Source organism: Rhea pennata, chromosome 19 (genome assembly GCF_028389875.1).
Source record: "Rhea pennata isolate bPtePen1 chromosome 19, bPtePen1.pri, whole genome shotgun sequence".
Lineage (NCBI taxonomy): Eukaryota > Metazoa > Chordata > Aves > Rheiformes > Rheidae > Rhea > Rhea pennata.
In genome coordinates this window covers 3,757,668-3,780,030 of record NC_084681.1, presented here as the reverse complement: position 1 = coordinate 3,780,030, position 22,363 = coordinate 3,757,668, and the positions used below count along the sequence as shown (strand labels likewise).

The 22,363-nt window shown below is 39.9% G+C and overlaps 1 protein-coding gene across 3 annotated transcripts in view; it reads right to left on the bottom strand.

Annotated features, from left to right (window-relative positions):
* Nucleotides 1–2,851: 2,851 nt before the first annotated feature.
* Nucleotides 2,852–22,363, bottom strand: part of PRKCA (protein kinase C alpha) — a 147,389-nt gene continuing 127,877 nt past the window's right edge. For 2 of the 3 annotated variants that reach the window (XM_062591383.1, XM_062591384.1), the window contains 8 exons: nucleotides 21,929–22,102; nucleotides 19,208–19,299; nucleotides 17,835–17,897; nucleotides 17,180–17,318; nucleotides 13,656–13,736; nucleotides 11,888–11,995; nucleotides 9,417–9,557; nucleotides 2,852–4,422 (listed from right to left, as the gene is read on the bottom strand). In XM_062591383.1, coding sequence (XP_062447367.1) covers nucleotides 4,258–4,422; nucleotides 9,417–9,557; nucleotides 11,888–11,995; nucleotides 13,656–13,736; nucleotides 17,180–17,318; nucleotides 17,835–17,897; nucleotides 19,208–19,299; nucleotides 21,929–22,102 — 963 coding nt within the window. In that variant the 3' untranslated portion in view covers nucleotides 2,852–4,257. The remainder of the gene's footprint in view (nucleotides 4,423–9,416; nucleotides 9,558–11,887; nucleotides 11,996–13,655; nucleotides 13,737–17,179; nucleotides 17,319–17,834; nucleotides 17,898–19,207; nucleotides 19,300–21,928; nucleotides 22,103–22,363) is intronic. The other variant, XM_062591385.1, reaches the window with a different exon arrangement.

The following is a 22,363-nucleotide window of genomic DNA, read 5'->3' as shown; positions in this document are numbered from 1 at the left end:
GTGCCCTGATAATGAATCATTGGACCTAGGAACCAGGTAAGTCTCTCTTAATTCCTGAAAACAGCGGGGAAGTTTTAAGTGGCCTTTAGGCCACTTATATGTGTCCACACACTGATACATGTCCTTTGCAGGAAATGGACTCACTCCGTTAAAAGAAAGAAATTTCGGATTGCCCAGCTCACTTTGTAACGCAGCTGTCCTTTTATTTTAGCCTGAGAAACAGAACTTTCTCTCTACAAAGTGTGAGCAGTTTCTAACGAATCATGAAATGACACATCACTTTTATCTTAAAAACAACACAGCAAGTAGCTTAAAAGAAAAGCAGTATTGAAGAGTATTGGGGAGGTGGTTTTTAATTTGAGGGAAACCAGAACACTGTTTAATTCCATGAGATTTTAGGTTAGCTTTATGAATACAAAACTTTTTCTAAACAATTCAAATCCTACAGAAAACTAAACTTTTACCAAACTCTCCAAGTCCTCTGAGCATTTGTTTCCCCCCAACTCAGTTGGTACAAATGTACCGACACCTAAAATTTTTGGGCATCCTCTCTGCACTCTGATAGCTGCAGAGACGCCGGGTGCTCGGTTCTCCTTTGGAAGGGAACGGTGTGTACTCATGAGCCGAAAGCACCTCGGACTTGACCGTATGTGGGGTTGTACAAGACAGTTCCCCAAACTTTCACCCCAGCTTCAGTATCAAACAATTTTCAACTTCACTTTTAGCAATCTTTGTAAAAATGCGGGTGTTAGGATTACTGTTGCTATTGAAGAAAAGTGAAAGAAAAGCACTTCTAATGCCTCCTTCTCTGTTAATAAATGTTCTCGAGGAAGCCGGATCTGTGAATAATCTTATATAAGTAATTCCTGTATTAAAAAATTACGAGCATGCTTGCTGGATACTTAAGGATTTACTTGCTATGATAAATTTCCACGCGATAAACAAACCACCAGTGCACTTTTGAGTTCTCTTTCAAGGGCTGGTCCAAGTGTCAGCAGTCACATGCAAGCTACTGCGTTAGGCAAACAGTAACGCAAACATTCAGTCCCATTTGACCTGTTTTATGCAATCTTGTCTTGTTCTCGCAGGATCAATGAGTTCACGGTACCTTTTAGTAAGCCTTACCTACACACCTACAGAAGACGTGAGATCTCCCAAGCACAGGAATTTGAGGTAACAACATGAAAGAGCAAATCCTGCTTCAACCTTAGAAAACCTGCAGAACACACACAGGTGCCTAAGAAACTACTTGTGGGAAGTAGCCATAAAACGAGCAGCTCAGTTCCGATGTCAGCCCAGCTCTTCAACCTTGGGCTCCGGTAGGAACAGTGTGGCCTGTCCCAGGTGTGTCAACACCAACCACCTAGAACTGGGCTTTGCTCTACAATTCCTATCTCCTCCTCAAAACCAGGGCGGTTCATGCTGCCTGCCGGCTTTCTCTCCTGCCTCTTTCGGGCTTGTTTTAGCTCTACCCCATACTTCTGAAACTCGTGCTCTGCTGCTTCTCCCTGTATTTTCCCTTTCAAAAGTGTCTTCTTCACTTCATTCTTAAAGCACATTATAATGCCTGCTCCCAGTAGATTTACTTACTAACTTGAGAGCCCCTTATTTATTAAAAATCTGAGCCTAAGTCATCTGTTGAATCTATTATGTTCTATAGTGTGATACCCTGATATTCCTAAACTATGGCAGGCTAGTAATATTTAGAAAAAGGTAAAAAGTCATGAAATGCTGTACACGTCCACATGCTTTATGGTGAATATCCACAACTTTAAAGGTATATAATATACAAACAAGAAAATTAACTTCCAGACTTGGCTGATATTTGACACAGACTTTTTAAAAATTTTACCCCTAATTTTTTTTTAAATTTTGAGTTGTTTATTTAGGCAACAATCTGAGTATTTGTTTCTTGGTAAATGCCCCTTATAAGCAACTGTATTTTTCTCATGCCTTAGAACAGTCTATTTTATTCCTAGGAACCTGCATTAAGATCGGATCACTCTGACCCATGGAGATGCTCCTTTTGCAGAGCCGTGGCTGCAACAGGACTATCACTGGGAGAAAGTCAGATTTCCGGAGTGTTGCAAATAACAGGTCCTATGCACCAAAAATATGGCTTCTGAAGGCGCTGCAGGTGCAAAAGCACTGCACAGTCACCGTGGGCATCCAACAGCAGCTCACCCAAAGGCAGTGGCAGTCCCCCCGCGGCCACGGAGGTCGCTCCCGTCAGCCAGGGCTGTTCTCACGACTGCAGCTTCGCAGGACGGGACCTTTCTAACAGGATCTTTGGCACAGGTTAGAGGTTTTATTATAACAAAAGATTAGAAAGTTGACCCTCCCTCCTGGTTACAGATTCTAGTACAAATTTAAGTCTTTTATGGCAAATATCTTACTTTGAATATGTTTACATGCTGGAAAAACTGTAATCAGTCTGCATGCAGCGATAGAGGCGTCATGCTTCCGGCATTGCCATGCACATCTGACAGACAAAAAGTGCCCATGGCTGCTAACATTAGCAAGGCAGAAGGGAAAGAGAAGGAAAATGCACTGACTACTATTTTACATGCTGTAACAAAACCAAAATATGCACAAAAATATTTACTGGTATTTGAATTAGTATCTTCTGGTAAGTCGTAAGAGGAAGTATCAAATTTTTTTAAACTAAGTGATAGCAGAGGAAAAGACTGCATTGATTACAGTGTTCATCATTGCAAATAAAGCATATTTCCTTCTCTGTAAGCAATAAGCAGATGTGAAATGATAGCCTGATTGAAACTTGTATAAAACCTGCAGGTAGCAATTATTGTTTAAAAGTAGATCTACATTAAAAAAAACAATTATACCATAAGCCATTAACAATATCCAAGAACTAAAATAAAAAACAAAACAATAGCAATGAAACATTTAGCTAAACCTAAATTATAATGTCATTTAGAACAAGAACTTTCACAAATAAAGCTCAATTTGTTTTATAAAATTTTTATAATACTCTTTATGCTTGATACGATTACGTCAATAATATAGATCTTCTTATTAACCCTTATTATTAAGAGTTATTACTAAACATGCAAAATTCATTGCATGAAGCATATGTAAAATGTATTAAATTCCCTTCTACCAATAAAACAATTGTTAGGTGCTGCTTCTTTCAGGCTTCATTATTCAACAGCCCCAAGTGTTCTAAATTAAGATAGATTATTTTAGGACTAATTCTCACCCGATATGCATGAGTTATTCTGGAGAAATCAGGAAGTCACTTGGGGCTGCACTTTTTGTTAATTTACTATATATAATGCCTTCTTTCATTTACTGCTCTATATTGCAGCCTATAAATAAAACCATGTAAATAAGATTTAAGGGTTTACAGCTTTGTTTTACATTCCAGGTTAACAAATTTCATAGTAAAATATTGGTATTAGTAGAACTGGCTAACAGTAAACTTGAGGAGTGGTGTAAATTAAATTAACTGAACAAAAAATGGCACCCTGGATCACACAATAATCTCATGGAGATTAAAATTCACAAAAATATTATTATAATTATTACTATTATTATTATTAAAGACAGAATTTCACCCTTGAGTTTATCACATGCTACTTAGCATAGATCCTACTGATCTGGCCACTGCTGAAGTTAGTTTAAATTTGGTGTTGCTTACAGGATTAGGTGTTGCCTCATGGGCTACCTTGATTTTATTCCCCCTCACCACCACTTCCCCCCACCAGCTTGTTCCTGTCATATTTTTAAGCAACTGTTTTCAATGATTTTTTGCAATGCCCAGTGATGACTCCATTGTGGTCGCTTGTGCTCTTGCTCTCTTGAAGTCCCCGGGAAGACCAGGAGGAGGAGCGCTCCCTCCGGGCCCTGTGCTCCTATCTCATGGCATCTGCGTTTGGGGACTAAATATTCAAGGTGGTGGTTTTTCTAGATCAATATTAGACTATTTCTAACATAGCAGAGTGGAAAAGGGAGCAAAAGCTTAGTGGAAGTTACAAAAATATATAACGTACCAAAAAAGGGTAAACTTTAGACAAGTCAGTGGTAACTTCTAGCAGAATAAATGGGCACTGTATACTACTTTATCTCCTGTTAATGTAACATCTCAGTTGCAAAGCCAAAATCCTGAATTAGTGACCTATCCCCCATCTTAGGCTTCTTAACCCCACAATTTTCAGGCCCAAATGGAATCAACAAGGCAAAGGCCTAAAAATTCTAGGGTTATGGACCGTTCCCCCTTGTTCCTGTTTTGCTGTTTCACGCTACATTTTGTAAAAGGGGGTGTACAAACTGGGGGTTGACATAAGAGAATCCTTCAAAATCCGTTTGGTCTATGTTAGCAATGACCAGTTGATCCGGAGGGGTTAACACAGGCTGTCCTCGCGTGAAGAATTTATCGAAGTTCTCAGCACCTTTGCCACACTGTAAGAAAAAAAGAGAGAAAAAAAAGCAATACATCAGCAGTTTGATCTTTTGGAAAATTCTCAGCATAAATATAAGATTGTCCCACATGTTTTATGAGTAGTTAGAATACAATTTTCTTTTCTGAGATTTTAACAAAGAAAAGTCAAGCAAACACAGAAATTCTAATGTGTGAATTCTGATGAAAAGCAGAGTTGGAATATCTTCGATCAGCTTGAGGTGAGGAGGTAAAGAGGCTTCAGAACTCCTGAGATAAAGAGATGAGACAATGTTTTTATGGACATGTATTGGCAAGAGATACTTTATCTGTCAAACTGCTCGATCCTTCTTAAAACCTTACAGTGCAAAATTAACTTTATGGGTTTACTTTGTTTCCTTCACAATCTGCAGAAAGCTTAACAAAATTCATTTATAGGCTTTGATTCTTCACTGTATTAACCTATGCATCTCCTGTTAATCCATAAACTTTAGCAGAGCTACACTGGCCTAACATTGATGTAGGAGAGCAATGAGACAGATCTGACTAATGGAAATATTTTGTGTACTAAAAATACAAGCTAAAGTTGAATATAATGCATGGAAAATTATGAACAGTTTTACATATATGTGTATGTGCGCAAGTATGTGGGTATATAATCATTATTACTGAAATTATAACACTGAATTTTCAAATCAAATACTTAGTTCCTTGGGACGTTTATTCCAAATCACACTTCAGTCCCACGCAAAATGAAGCGAAACAAAATCAAGTTGCGTCGGGTACAGAAAAGCTGGGTCTCCTCGCAGACAACATCAGCGTAAGAAGTCGTAAACACGGATGGACAGTTTTATAGGGTTGGAGCGGAGGCATCTGGACAGACCGACTCTCTGGAGAAAGCCAGGCACAGGGAGGCGGAGCGCAGTGCTCGGCACGCCTGCAGAGCCCTGCGGGAGCAGGGATTCACGGGCAGGCGCGGGCACGGCCGCCTGCCGCCCTCTGCACGTTATCCCAGGGGCCAACGGCGGCGTCTGCGATCCCTGCTCTAACCTCCGGGCCACCACGCACTCTCCCTGATGTCAGCCACAATGCTAAGGAAGTTACTTTCTTCCTCTTTGCCCAGAACTAAATCACCAACTTTCCAGCAAGCCCCAGCTGCCTGGCCAGGGAGAAACTCGGGGCAGGGAATGCATCCTGGTAACGGGTCCATGATACAGCGCGTGCTATCACTGGTTTCCGTCTTTCTTGTCTAAGAGAAGAGACATGTCATCTCCTGAAGCCCAGCTGAGAAGCGTGGTTATGTACGCAGCTACACATTGAACACAATTCAATCAGAATATAAAACAGAAGAAATCAGGTTTGCAAGAGGGATAGTTTTGAGTAATGCAGAAAACACTTGAAAGGCAGCGAAGTATGATTAGAGGCAAGTGAAAAAAGGATGAAGGTGGGAGCAGAATGAAATTATCTTGGGTAGAAAGATTACCTATTTGGGAAAAAATGGACATTGAATGTTAGAGAGAGGTCTGAAGGAAAAATCTGCTTATTTCAAAACTATCTAGTACAACAGTTCATAGAACAAAGTGTGTATGATAAATACGGTGAATGCTTCTTCCCATTGTATGTGACTCCTCTCTGTCCATCTCTAAAGGATAGCTGCACTGTTGAATATTTATGCTAGTGAACAGGTCTGCAATCAGATTTAAAGGGCAATTTTTCAGTACACTACTAGCTTCAGACTAGATAGTCTGATGATAAGGATAGAAGATAGCTCACACAAAAGGCCAATATTAGCACTGATTTTTCAGAACTGATCTAACATGAACAAAAACTGGGAATTTATAGGAGAAAAACGGAAAGGGGGCATTAAGGGAATTCAAGCGTGAGATGTGTGTAGCTCATATGCTATCTTAAAAACAGCTCAGTTAAACTTTCCAGTCTTCTTGCAAAGCACTGGCGTATTCTGCACTTGGACATGCCATCCAGTCTGAGCCACAATGAACTTCTGCTGCTTTAGGCACAACTTGTTTTATACTTCAGATGAAAAACGCATGCTCAGGTCTGCGACCGCAGCGCTCACAAAAGGCCGCGTGCTCAGTCTTGGAAAGCACAAGCAGAGGGACACTTCAACGGGTTAAAGGCTAATGTTAGTTTGCTTTCGTCACCCAGGGTGCTCACCGAATACCTTGCTGCCCACTGAAGCCAATCCAAATCTCTGGAGAACAAGAACGGACAGAGTTGAACTTTGACACAGGGTAAAACTCTTCATCACTTGAATGAAAGTTGATGCACCTCCAAATTAACACTCAAATTTGTCTGGAGGCAATACAGTCAATTCAAAGCAGCAACAAAAGGGGTATTTTTTACTGGGAAGACATTTTACTAAAACGGTGTTTTACAAATGTATCTCATGCTTCCATAAAATTATGCCTGGCTGTTTTTTCCAGCAAGTAGAAGCTCCTCAGATGAGCCATATATTAAAACTGCAGTTCCTGACTCCTTTAGATCCCACTATTGCTTAGAGCAGTAGAGCTGAAAATTAGCTTGTGTGAAATATAGTGATTTTTTTGTTTGAATGTAATCCTTTATCAAAAATTTTGCATCTTCAATTACGTATTTTTCTTCATTTTAAAGTTGTTATTGTGAGTGTTGATGCAGTAGTAAAGCAGAATTGAAAATATATGACTCATACAACTCTTACATTCACAAATACAAGTAAAATGAACTTTTTACCAAGATAAGCAATCAGCTTATCACAGCTAGAGCCTGTGAAATGTCAGTCTGGAAGGGAACAGGTTATTTATAGAGCATTTGTGCTTTATTCATTGTGAAAAATGTGTCTCAGATTGTGAACTTTTAAGCAAATTGTATACAAATTGCTTTTAATAGTTTATTCTGCAATGTCCTTATTAGGATGCTGCTGCTTGGCCAATACAGTGTATGTACTTAGCACCTTCTGTGCATCAAGCCAAATACTGCGGTGTGCAATTACACAGTGTAAGGCCAAACACCATCTTTAACTCAATAATGTTACTTGTGACTGCAAATACAGTTTTGCAAGTATTTCCACACTAAAAATCTGAAATGAATTATTTAACTGTTTTTTTATAGCATGTAAGATACCCCACTACACTGGCTCTATACCACAGAGGGTAACTTTGGGTAAAATTTTCCGTATCTATCTTAGGTGTTCAGATGCTCCTAAGATTAATAAAGCATTTGAGATAGTTAAACCTAGGTGAAAGCTAAGGAACTTAGATACCTAATGCTTAAGTCCACTGGGACTTAGGGATTAGTCCTGCAGCAACATACTCTTTAGAGCAGATGCATCTAGCAAGGTTTTCTGAAAGAAAACAAAAACTCCATAACTATGTCCACCTCTACAAATAGATTACGGTTCTTGTGCTTTATGCTTTCTAAAATCAATAGAAACAGAATCAGCAATCACAATACGTTGCTAAACTAGTTACAAAAGGGTATAAAAATATCAGACTTGGATTTTAAATGATTTTTGTTTGAGAAAGTTAGGCTTCATGTGAATGCTTGGACTCCCTGTGTATATTCTATTAGCAGCCTGTATAAACACAACAAATCATGAACAACCACAGCGAACCAGCGCAGCTGTTCTGCATAGAGGCCATAATGTGCAACCAAAGGTGTTACGATGGATCCAGGCTATATTTCAAGCTTTTAGTGTCTGCGTGCTGATGTTACTTTTAAGCACTCAGTTCTTTAAATAACATTTACAGCTGAGAAGGTAGATGTGCTTTACTGTCGGCTTTAATTTTGCCACAAAAGGCATGTAATGAAAAATTTTACATAAAACATTGTTTAAAGAAGTGCAACTCTCCTGATTGACTGCTCTTGGGCCAGCTGAGGTAGCACTACTCTCTCTTTTTTTATGTATTTACACGGTCTTGTGCACAAAATTCATAGCATATGAGAAGGCTGAGTTTCAGCAGTACAAAACACTCTTCTTGGTACACAACTCCCCTCTTGTTGATGTGAACAAGAGTCATCTGCGCACAAAAAGAGATGAATATATTTTGCCATTGGTTAGTGTCCTCCCTCTGTTCATTAATTTGCAATTCCACACTACCATGTCTGCACTGATAAATAGTCAGTGCACAGACCAGTGACTCTACACCTGCAACATCGCAGCTTCGCAGCTGAAACAATGCAAGCGTTATAGCAGAAAGATTCAATGCTAGGGCATAACAATTTACAGCTGCTCCTGAAAACTTTTGTTCTTGTATCCAATATTTTTCTTTGCATGTCCACAAAGTATGGAACATGCTGAAAGAAACTCTGTATCAACAAGGACAGTTCTTCAAATTATATTATACAAGCAGTTCTTGCAGGAAAGGCATCTTTTCCCTTATCTGGCTTTCTAAAATATTCCTATGGATATGTATGTGCAAAACAGTAATAAACATTAAAAACAAATCAGATTGAATTGCAGGAGGTTTAACTGCCGCTACAGGAAACTGTTTCTATCTTTTCTTTGAAAATGGATGGAGAAAAAAATCTGTATTTTTTCCTGCAAGTTCAGCAGATTTGGGTTTTCACTCTAAGATGGGAAATACAAACTTGTGCAGTGTAGTCCACCACGAAGGAAATCTAGCCTAATAATTTAAATAGCTTTAGTCATCTACTAAAGGTAGATGACATCTACACTGTGCAGAGGAGACAGCTGGGAACTTAATTTGTTATGTGCCTGAGGTGGTTGATGGGAATATGCCACTCTTCCCCACGTTCAGCCTCTCAGGCAGCGCATCGATGTTCAGGCAGGAGGCACAACGCAGTGAGACATCTTGACAAGGAGCAAACGACCCTGGGTTACGCTACACGTTGCAAAAGCATTAACGGATTTATGGACTGGCTTTCTATAACCAAAACGCCTAATTTCAGAAGTGTCCCGGATCTGCAGCACCACCAAGCCAGCTTTAATCTCACCCCATGGAAAAGCACGACAGCGGACAACACATTTAGCCAGGGGAATATTTTGCACCTCACTTACCACTTTAGGCTTGAAAGGTGGCTGAATCTCTCTGTTTTCCAGCTTTTCCCAGTCAATTCTCCTGAAGAAAGCATGCTCCCTGATGTCCCTTTCCCCTTCAAGGCCACAGCCAAGGCGTTTTGCAGGATGTTTAGTCATTAGCTATCAAGGAAGAAAACACCAAATGAGTAAACGTAATGCTGCAGTGACAGCGTGACAGACCTTGCCACAGATTGCAGAGTTAATGTTCCTCTCCTTGAGATGCAAATTGGTAATAAAAATGTTATGAAAAGCTAAAATTATTTTTTTTTTGAAGACTAATTTTACTGTCTGATCACTGCATGTCAGCAGCAAAAGTAGAGGCTGCACCGTGGAAGTTTTCTCTTGGGCAAAGGCTAGCAACGTCCAGTGCTGGCCGGTGGATGCTGGGCTCATCCTGGTTCGCTGCAGATCCACTCCTGCATTTCACCTTTGGTCTCCCAGTTCAGTCTTATACATCTCCAGAACAGCTTCTGCCCTGCCTCTACAATCAATTAAACTTAATAAATTCCATTATACTAAAGTTGTATGAAGTACACCCTTCCTTTAATCTTTCTGGGCATGTTCAGGACACCTCATTACAGAGCCTGCAATTTCTTGGCACCAAGCTGACAATATCTAATCTGCGTTTCCTCTCTCGCATTCTTAATGCCATCACGGTCAGTACTAAACCCAGCTGCATAGACAAAGCACATTTGGAGGAAAAAAAAAAAAAAAAAAGCAGCATCTGCACTGCATACTTTGAAGCTCCCTAATTAGCAAGCTCCTCAGAGTATCGGCTGTCAATTGATATATGCATTAGGAACTGAGCAATGTAGCCTTCAGCGCTCAGTTCCAGTATTATGGGGACTTTCTAAAGCTCTTTTACATGTTACATAAGATTAATACGATGTTAGGAGTGATACCTTAAAACATCTTTTTAGAACCTCAGCTGAACAGCTTTAGTCGCTTAGCCACCCTCCAAATGTTCATTTGATCACATTCCAAGTTTGAAACAAAAACAAAAGATCTCTAAGCAGACTTCAGGAGTAGACCGTGCACTGGGATAGGACCACATCAGTCTTCAATTTAATAACAACTCCGGCTATTTTTGTTAACATTTCTAAAACATTTGCTTTGACAGCAGGTGATGGAGGAAAATGTGAATAATGATTCTAGCAGTATTAACCGCGCTCCAAATTTACTGCACTTGCTGCGTGAATCAGGGCAACAGCAGTGTCCAGGAGCCACCTCCGTGTCAGCAACGCAGGGGTGCGATACGCCCGCCCCGGGCTGCTGCGTGGCCGCCGGCTCCCGGTGTCAGAAGCAGCCGAGCCGCGTGCTCACCCTGGTGCAGTTCGGGTGCAACGCTGACCGAAGTTTGGAGTTACTTTGTTAGATTAACGCAGACCTCAAATGTGTCGTATCGCAGAGACTTGACCCTACAGCTGGTGGCGCAACGCAGTTACAACCGTCTGAACTCCCCGTGTGCAATGTGCCAGCAGAAGAGTCCCAGCAGCAGAGAGGAGCACAGAGCAGGGCAATTAGATCAGGCTCAAACTCTGGATACACCGCTTGTGTATAAACTGTTTGAATATACGGTTTTCACAACAAACATACAATCTATGTGTACTTTAGAAAAACATAACATGTTTAGTTTTTGTTGGCCAGAACCAGCATGTCTACATTAGGTTAAACTCCAAAATTAGAGTAATCTTGTATTCTCTTGGTCTAAACAGCTTTTTCTTGATGATTTTGCCTTAAAGGATTAATATCAGATTATGCACAATACTTCCTATACAGTTGCAAGTGAAAGGAAGAAAGTAAACGCCAAGTTAATTGACATTGTAAGCGCACTGATATTTTCTCACCCTAAGACATCAAAGTAAGACTTTATAGATCGTATTTTGGAAAAGCTGCAGAACTGAGACGCTCCAGGGATTCATATGGAGTATGAATTCTTTTTTTTTCTGAGCTAATCCTCTGAAATCAAATCTATTCTTTTCCTTGAAAAAAAAATTAACTTAGAACAAGAGATGAACTTTAGGTCACACAGGTTATAACTGGGTGAGAACTTCCCCATAATTTCCTTGTGTTTATGTTAAAGATTATCACATAGCTTCATCTTTGCCTACATTATAAAATGATTCTTACTAAGTTTTTAACCTGCTACCGTGATTAGGCACACAGACACGGCTCTTGTCCAGTATCCAGAGTGCTGAGAAATCTCATCACACCATCACCCTGCTTCCAAATTCCGCTTTGGATTTGGCAGCCTCTGATTCTGCCACTTATTCTTACCATAGAACAAGCATGCAAAGAGGGAACAGCTGAATACTTACCTGTGACACCGAATGATGACTGTCATATCACAATATAGCTTAACAGAGCCTGACAGAAGATGCACCTAGAAATACTATGTCTGATTTATATTGCTGAAAAGAAACCCTGTGATGAAAAACCATTTTTCTCACCCCCTTGCAGATAGAGACAGCTTCTTTGGACAGTGATTTTGGGTAGGAAACGTTATGCTCCATTATGGACTGGAAAAGTTCATCTTCATCTTCTCCATCAAATGGAGGCTGTTAAAAAATAAATTGCAGGTGAATTATTATTATTATTCTTTAATTCTCCACTTTTTATGAAATGGCATGACGACACTTTGGCCATCTTGGGTCAGAGCAAACGCCTGTCTAGCCCAGCAACCTGCCTCCAGCAGCAGTCAATCACGGATGCCCACGGAGACAGGAACGCAGCAGTGGGACCTGCCCCCTACTCCAGCCAATGCCAAATTTCCAGCCACCTGCAGCTTGCTGGTCTTAGTTCAGTGTTCAGCAGTCTTTGACAGAAACTAAGGAGTAAAATCCACTTCTGCCCTCCCCATGGCAGCCAGGTTAATGAAAAGTGGGCAGGATTATCTTTAATGAGTTTATGATATTTTTTAACCCGTATTTGAAGTTACTGTGCACCAGGCAGCCAAACTTATTTTAAATGTCTGGGCACTGTCACTTCTAATGACCCTGTGTTAAGGTACAGCCATTCCCCATGTCATGTGTTTTGTAAGACGTGGCTGTGGACACTGCTTCACGGAGGGCGAGACTGTGTCACCAGGAAGGGCTGCGCTTCGCCTTTAAACACAGGAGATGGGCACAGTGCCCCAGGACATCGCCTGCGGGACCTGCTTAAGTCTCAGCTACCGGTAAATCTTGTTTTTGCAAAAGCACTCAGATGCCTAGTATTTGCAGCACACACTGTAAATTTTAACAACTTCACTTGCTGAAAATCTTTAAAAAGTCTACCTCAATTTAGCAGGGAAACTGTTATACAAATTTGTTAAAAACGTATTTTTTAAGCTTAGGAAATGCACGCTTCTAGCTAACACTCACTAAATACCACTTGCATAAATCTTTTTCAATTCAAAACAGTAAAAAATTCCTTAAAGTTGTTTTTTTTCCTTCCACTTAGCGCAATACAGCGTTGTTTTTCTATTTCAGTGACTCGGACAGCAGCATCTCATTAACCATGCAGAAAAAGGGCTCTGTAACTAAGTGTATTTCAAGCGGTGAGACCCATACTTTAGCCCTAGGACACACATTACAAAAAGTGTATTCCTGAGATTTAACTGCAATGGGGAGTATATAAACAGTCTTATTATATCCTGTGGTTTCACACAGCTGAATGGCGTTTCTTCCATTTGACATGCATTTTCCTCTTAAAGTGTCTCCCATTCAATTTTGAAGATGACTATTTATAATATTATTTCAGGACAAAGAAACCACACTCAAAGGTAGTGCCTGATTGTGTGGGAGCACTATAAAGAACTTATAACCTAAATATATCCTCCGTGGAGTACGCAGAGATAGTATTAGCAGGGAAGGCCACAAGCTTGTCCCCTAAGGCTGTGATGCTTCAGCAGGCTTTCTGTGGCCACCACAGCAAAGCTGGCTTTCCGCAGGGGATGCAGAAGGGCCCAGGGACGAGCTCGGCAGATCCCCCTGGGGAACCCGAGCAGCGGGGCACGCTGCAGGTGGGTGGAGGATGGACCTCCTGAGAGAGGAGTCGACCTCAGCACGGGGCAAGGACTCGCAGTAGAGGCCATTAGGCCACCAGCAGTCTTGAATATGAGCAAAAGCAGCTTGTATTTGATATTGGAAGAAATGGGGAAGGTAAGATAATCCCAGTGCTGGGCTCTGAGACAGAGTACGTTCTGCAAGACAGGAGCAGCAATACCGTGGCTCTTACCTGACCAGCTAACATCTCATAGAGCAGTACTCCATACGCCCACCAATCCACCGACTTCCCATAGGGCTGGTAAGCAATAATCTGGGTAATCACAAAAAAACAATGTTAACTGAGATCCAGTCTTGTGACACATTAAATAAATACTGACCTACAAACATACTTGCTTGCAAAGGGCCAGAAAGCCAATATTGCAATCCTCGCTCCAGCTGATCGCTGACTGAATGTCAATGAGGTTTCTGCACTCTGCGCAGGACACTTCTCGGAGTTTTATGGGGGGGGGGGGTTTGCAAAGCACATGCAGCTTACTGGGGTTACTAACTGGATGTGTAGCAGAGGAGTACTCAGCTTCCACGGGTTTCAGTGGGAGTTGGGCAGGTTTGCAAATGAAAGTACTGATCAACCTGCATCTTTTGGTACCCAAGTACATTGGGAAATTTGGCTCTTAGGAAATCTAGGGATGTGCATTTGAAGGCAAACAAGGGAATACTGCAGCGCAGTGTAGAAGACAAGACAAAAACTTTAACCATTTATGTCAAAACTTCAAACCATGAGGCTCACTTAATTTAGAAATCATCAATAATTAAGAGTTCAAGTGCTTTTCAATATTTATATTTTTGTCCTACTCTGAAAGGAATCAAAATTTAAGAGAAGAGCAAACCCTGAAAATCTTAGTTCTATTTTCCCAAGCTGTATTACTAAGATACTCTTAGTATGAAACCAGATACCAGTTACACTGAAAAGAAAGGGGTTTCTGCTGTTCAGACTAATGGAAATGTCAAGTATTTTGCATCCCCTGGGTTCACGCCTGGCTCAAATAGAAGCACAAACCGAATGCTGCCATGATGAGGGGCTGCACGTGCAACCAGCCTGCGAGTCCATCAGACAACTGCCTTTTTCATATCCTTTTGCGTTTCAGATGCCCCACTTTGCCCACCTGTAACTGTATTTTTAGAGCTCTGCCTTGCCGGATTCTGCGGATTTGAGCGATCAGGAAGAGCTCAGAGGAGCTTCCAGCCAACCTGGCAGAGCAATTCTGATTGCTTCTTCTCTTTTTTCTTTTTTGCCCCCCAGGAAGGCACAGTTAAAAGCAGGACACAGAGATTAATACTAGCAATTTGTAGGAAAGTTTAGCTCATTGCAGCTTGCAGCTGGTAGCCAGTTGGGATGACAGGATTATATCCCAGAGGCAAGAGACAAAGTCCTTTGTGAGCCTCTCTTATGTCTACTGAAAAAGTTAAAACACAGTTATTAAAAGAAATAAATTTAACTGGCACAAGAAACAGTCAAAAGCGCACTTCCCAAACCTCTGCAATATCTACCGCCGCCCATAATCGTGGCAGTTGTAAGGTTAGGACCTAAGGCTTTGAGGAGACTGCATGGAGGAGAAGGGGAAAGGAGTTTTTAATTTGAATTCTCCTGACATTCAGTGTTTGCGCTGTCGCGAGCTGCTGCTGGTGGGGTTTGGTCCTGTGCCGCGGGAGCAGCCTGCGCTGGCAGATTCACTGCCCAGGAGCCCTCCGGGCATCCAGCCCCTCCGTCTCCCTCGACTGCCCAGGGAGATACAGAGCATCAATCCATTTCAAGGACATAGTACCACTAGGACCGTAAATGTTTATGTTCAAGTTCAGCGCTATTCTAGATCCCTTACTCAAAATTAGCTCCTTTACCTGCCCCCAGCAGGGAATTCTGCGGTGCAAGCGCTTCCTCATTACAACCTGTTACAGATTCTGGCCCGCAAAAACACGCGAATGCTCCTGCAGGCAAAACGTGCTCCTTGCTTTGAAGTTTATCATACAACCTAATTTAGCAATTTGTCAGTCACAGTAATGTCTTCAGAAACTAAAGCAAATCAGCTATCTAAATAAAAGAAAATCTGTTTGTAAGATAATATAAATAAAGTCTAAAAGGTTTTATTTCTTTACATGAAATTTCCAAATAAAATGAAATAAATCATTCCAATACTGACCCACATTGATCATTCTGAGCATTGAGCACACATTCTTGGATGTTAATTGGCAAAAGCCTACTGCCACAGAAAGGTCACTTTTTAATTTGTCATAATGGCCTCATTTATGTTTTGACAGGGAAAAATTCAATATTGCTCTGGGTGTTCTCATATTCTGTTGCAAGCAACTGCAATTTGTGAAAAACACAGGTTCCTTTAATACACAATATTTCATTCTGGAAAGCACGAACTAGCAGCTGAAAAAAAATATATTTTTCATTCCAGTTTCACAGAGATGACAAAATTCGCCTCAGACACTAATTTGCTTGTCCATGTATAAATCTCCTATATTCCAACAAGCATTTGGTTCCAGCCAGAAACGTTCTAGCCAGAGACGCCTCTCGCGCAGCGCTCAGCCTGTCTCCGATCAGCATCCAGCCCCTTGCACCCAAGTGGCAGCCAAGCAAGTCAAGACTCCAGAAAGCCTGGTATGCTCAGAGACCAGATTTAAATCCTCATATATTTGAATCATTGCCAGATGACCACATGTGCTTGCTTTTCATGTTTTATACCTAAACTACTGAAATACAAAATATAAATCACATCTAGTCAAAAAATCCTAACTCTACACTCATGTTTATCACAGTGATTTCAAGATAACTTTTTTCATAATCAAACATACATTTTGCACACAATTGTTTTGAATGTTATTTTTGTGTGAAATTTTCCTGATTTGAATTACTGTGGGGCCCTAACTGGTATGAGAAGCAAGACACTGATTGAGGAGTTACTTTTTTGGAATCAGTAAGTCACAGAAAGCTTAGGTGAAATTGTGGATTTGTTAAGTCAAGTTCTGATCTTATTAGTTTATTATTATTAGTTTAAGCTTTCAGTGACTGGAGCTTTCATAGGATGAAAAGCAGTAGCTCACAAAAACTGTGCATCGTTTCTAAGGTACAGCCTGGTAAAGACTTAAGGACTTAAGTAGTTCTGCAGGGAAGCTGCTGAAAAACTTCAAGGCCTCATTAGTCTCTTCTGAAAAGCAATGACAGACTTGCAATCCCCTGAAAATTCTGCACAATCCCGTATATGTATATATGCGCATACACGTATATACAGCTGCGTGAACCCACGGAGAGATGCATTAAAGAAGTTACGTTTCCTCCCAATAACCAGTATCTTTGCTGACCCCATCAACAACCCCAGCAACATCTGTTAACTCTCTCCGACTCCACAAATTAAAGCACAAAGCCTTGTACATTAATGCTTCCAGGCTATAAATTTGAAATCACAAGGTGGTGATCCTTTTTATTTAGTCTTTTGCCGGTAAGAACAAAACTTTACAATTTGATTTCATAAAAACAGTTTTTCAAACAACTAGTTATTTTTAAAATAGAGCAGTATTACTGATAATACTGTATTAATTCACAAATGTATTTACTACACCTGTCAAAGTATAAACGGTACTGTCCACGAAGCATCCAGGTTTACAACTATCAAAATTTGGTGGGGCCATGAAACATGTATTGACAATTTTCCTCTGAGAGACTATAAGGTTCTTGAAAAGGTCCATATTTACCTCTGGTGCAATGTAGTCTGGAGTGCCACAGAAGGTCCTGGTTGTTACTCCATCTAACATATGTTCTTTGCACATTCCAAAATCAGCAATTTTAATGTGTCCTTCTGAATCCAACATCACATTATCTAATTTCAGATCTCTACGAAGAATCACAGTAATTTAATGTTAATGTTTAGGATCAAGCAGGGCCAACTTGGCTCCTTCTGAGTGTCGGTGAGGAATCTGGGCAGCTCTTGGTGGGGATGCACAAGCACTGCAGCCTGCAGACACCTCCCTGCAGCCACGGCAGTACATAAGAATGACCACAAGCCCTGAAACTGGAGAATTAATGAAGAAGAGATGGTGGTATATGAACATAAGCACACTGACATCGAGACGCTGAACGCGTATAAATATAAAAAGTGATGCGCGAATGCACACGATAATGTTTTACAATTGCAGGAGCTTTCAGGTGAGTGTGGCAGAGCATGGACACCAGGAGAGCAGCTCAGTAAAGCAGCGGACTTCGTACAGCGCATCAACAATAATACTACACAAAGAAATGACAACTGCTTTTTAGAAAATGTTTTTATAAATGCTCTGAAAAGTCAATCAGATTTATCCTTTTAAGACTTTAAAAATAGTTTAGTAATGATCTGCATCAGATTATACTCACCTATAAATAATTCCTCTATTATGGAGAAAGAATAGCCCAACTGAGATCTCAGCTGCATAGAACCTGTATGAAAAAAATAACCATTGTTTTTCTTATTACTTCATGATTTTCCACTAACAAAATATGTTGGGAATGCATCGTGGCAAAGAACGGTAACATTGGAGTATAAAATTTACATTATAGACAGATTGCATAAACGACACCTTACTTCAATTTGACTTTACCAGACACATTTAATTTAGAGCATTTGATGATAAAATAATGCATAAAAATTGGTAATTCCTTCCTAGATCAGAAAAACCTTGGTGCAGCTGGAGCATAGCAGTTTACTGCACTGATCTGATTGTGGCTGGATAGGTCATTATCTTTAATCACATATCAATACTGATTTCATGATTCAGCTCAATTTACATTGCAATTCATATGGTATTAAATCATTTATAGAAATAGTATTCCTTTATACAGTCTGTTAATGGATTAATTACATAAACCTAATTGAAATGATTACCTTATAAAATATAATTGTTGGATGTAGTTAAAGGATATATAATATTGATGGATGTTTGAAGCCAGTTACTGGGGAGCTGTGCAAATTATAAGCAAGAAGATTATTTAAAGACACAATTAATTTCTAGTTTAATGTAAGGAAAAGGAGAGCTTAGCTCTGAAACGGGATCAGAGCTGTTGGCAAACGCGTGCTCTGCAATATGTGCCACGGGCGGGAGCTGTCACAGAACATCTTAGTTGTCAATGGATCTGTGGCAAGTTACACTGGCTAGTTATCAAAAGTGTTTGCACACATGGCTAGTTTTTATTTAGTACTTGCTAAAACTTTATTTTACATCACAAATATTTAGTTAGAAGCCCTCTCATTTAAACAAGCTGTATATGATAATAAAGGAAAACATGAAATTATTTTATCTCGTATAAACAATTTATATTGTAATGTTGTCTATTTCTACTGCCTTTCCCTGTAACGTTACTTCAGATTGAAATGTTCTACTCACTTTTCTTATATTCACTTTAAAAAGCAATACAAGAACATCAAATAACACTTTTAATCGTATTTAATAACACTGCCCTTGTTTACATTTTTATCACCTTTAAAGTTGTATTGCATAAATTTGTTCTTGCTGTATTTTTTTTAACAAAAAGCTTACCTTTGTCATATGTTTGTAAACAATGTTTTCAAAATAAATGTCAGCGTTTAGTTCAAAAAAAAAAAAAAAAAAAAAACACAACCAGAAAAAGTCAGCCTGGACTTCTCTTCTAACCTAGGAAGATTCTACTAGTTAGTGTGATCAAGAAATCTAATCCTCTTCCTGTGTAAGACTAACATGACACGACTTAAATATATTAACATGAACACTCACACTGCTTGTGGCTCCTTGAATTTTCCTACTTGCTGAATGTGATACATAAGATCACCACCATTCACATACTCCATAACAAAATACAGACGGTCCTAAGAGAGAGCATCAAAGAAGCACATAAATACAACAGACATAACAGTACCTATGCATTTATCAGCAAAAAAGTCACTGTTATACTATCATAAAGCTTTTAAGATTATTGGGATTGGCTGTATGTTTCTGGCAAGACCGACAGATCAGGAGATGGAAGTGGAAAGTTTTGTAAAGCCTGCCGAGGGCTGCCCAGGTTTGCCGACTTTCCTGAAGCAGCTTTGCGTATGATTTGTCCAAAGTGTTCCCAGAACTGTTCGTATACAGTCCCGTCTGAAAAATCCCTCTCTTAAAATAAATGGGGAAAAAAATGTAAAGATGATTGAAAATTCTTGCCTTGAGGCCACTTCCGATCTTTCAGGTTTTACTTAGGAAGACGGATATATTTTCTGATTATTAAAAGAAGGCAATAAGAAAAGCATTGATAGCGTTTACAAAAGTATCAGGTTATGAGTCTTGAACCTTATAAACTCCAATTTTCAGATGACCACAACTGAGCTGTTCCAAATGACTTAAGTAAAAATACACCATTTACACTCTGCATACAACCTGTATCTTTTATTTAGGTGGCTGGATTTGGACATCTAATTTGAAAATTCTGGCGTGCAACATTATGGTAAAGCTACTTTCTGCAGTTGTAACATGATCCAGATAGCATACAAGATGCATTACTAGTCTTCCTTCCAACTACAGAAGATAGATCTTTGGCTTCCTCACAATTGCCTTTATTTATTTTGGATAGGATCGTTATCCTGAAATATTTAAATAAAGTTCTGCTCCTATCTTCAGATGACAAAGAGAATCATTACTGAGATACTTCAGTTTAACCTCTCCTCCCTCTCTTTCCTTCAGGAGCATTGACTGAAAAACAAAAAAAGTCTCTAATCTTCCAGTAACTAAGACTGCAGAACATTTACACAAATTTAAATGCTGTGATTTCATTACACGAGCCACGGGCAAAATGATTAATTGGCTGGATCACAACTATAAAACTTAGTTTTTATATAATTGTCGATTACAAAATCCATGGCAATGGAAATGTGGAAGGAAAAAGAGCAGCTAAAAACACTAACAAAAATTCATCAAGTTTTTCTATAGCTACACAGTTTATGTCTTTTCTTCTCTTTCTTATCCTTATCTTATTTATTTCTCATTTTTATAGCTAATACTAATCCTCCAGAATGCTTCACAGCACCAAGGGCAAATTACTGAACACTACAAAAACATGAAGTAAATGAGGCAAAGGTGTTTGTTAATAATTCATCTAGGTCTTCATGTGGCTCTATTGTTCCTGCATGCGAACATTCAAAAAAATTATTAACGCGAATACAGGAAACACTAGACGTTCGTACTTTAGATATTACATTTAAAGGAAGTTGTTGCCCAAAAGAAAGATTAAACAAAGTGTTTTTTCCTTTATGGATGATACTGATTTTTTTGTTATTGCTAATGAAGTCATATAAAGATACACATAACTGGAGGGAGATAAAAGTTATTTCTTTTTAGAAGCTCTCACTTTATTAGAGTAATCTTCACATTGTAAATAGAGGCAGGAAAAATATTTTATAAAGCAAAAAATTTCCAAGTGCATTATTCCCACACTTCATGTTTTGCTGAGATTCATTATGTCCTCAAATGTCTCACATTCAGGCCTTTTTCTGTTCAGCGATTTGTAGCCGTTACACAGAGTTCGAAAATGTCTCTAACAACACAATCCTCTTGAAATGGTCACAGGATGACATGCTTTATTTGTGGAATATTACAACGTTATTACTTCAAATGAACTGCCTGACGGTTTTTCTTTGATTAAAAAAGGAAAAACTCAATTCAAGAGGTAAGATATATGGAATAGTAATAACTGGAAAAACTGCAACATCTATCTTCTTGCTAGCCCTCAGCTACAACTCTTCATTTCTGTGTTTTGTCATCAGACAGCTACAAGGTGAGACAGGAAGAGCCTTGCTTTCTTGTGAGCAAAGCTCCAGACTCTTGGGACATCTGGAGACAGTTTGCAAGTGTCCAAAAACCTCAAAGCACCCAGAGAATCACCTGCCTCCCACGGGGCTATCCACGTCACCCAAAACCTGGTCGAATTGCACGGTACAGACAAGGACGCTGCCGGGCACTGTCAGATTCCTCCGGCACGCTGTCTCTGAGCAACTGCAATAATATGGGGAAATGTCCTTTTCACGTATTTATGGGGAAGGAAACGCTTTCTGCCTTGGCAGGGGTGCCAGAAAACTAAATTAACTCCATCAGTATTGATTCACGACTCATCACCTCTTTATATAATAAGAGTGAGCCATTAAGACTTTACAAATACTACCCTCAGATCCTTTAGGAACCTCTGGGAATCTGGGCCTAAGGCTCTGAGTTAGCAAAGCACACTTATTAAATTTATGATTTAACTCATTGGCCTGTGTGAATTGCTGTATGAAGAAAAATCTTTAAATCTACGGTTTTAGATTAAAAATGTAAGCATGTTTAAAGGCTAAAGATAATTGCATGGGTTGTCTCTTCCTATGTGCAGAAGCCCTATGATATATAGGTTGGATAATAATATTACTGATAAAATCCACAATGATATAGGTGGAAAATATAAAGGTGGCAAGAAAGACAGAGTTCACGTACAACAGTCTGGAAACAAGAATGAAGCTGTGTTAGAAAAGGCGGCTTATCCTGCAGTGCTAGGACTCGTTTTTCAACCATTGTACATTCAACATCATCATCCTGAATCACCACGTCTTTTTTCAGTATCTTGACTGCATAGAGCTCCTCCGTCCCTTTCCTGTCTGCCAGCATCACCTGCACAAAGAGAAACAACAGGGTGAAAATCCTCCTAGCTGCCAAGGAAGGAAGGTGACTCATCCGCCCAAGGAACGTACAAATGGCAACCCAGCCCTTCCTTTTGTTGGTAGAGGCTAACTGAATCGCAGCTCCAGCAACGTCATCGTTACTCTCCCGTTGCCATGAGCTCCACTAGTCATTTCAAGCACAGGCTGCCTGTGAAACCTGGGCCAAGCCTCCCGGGAACTGCAGGCATGTTTCCCAAGGGCTGATAAAATG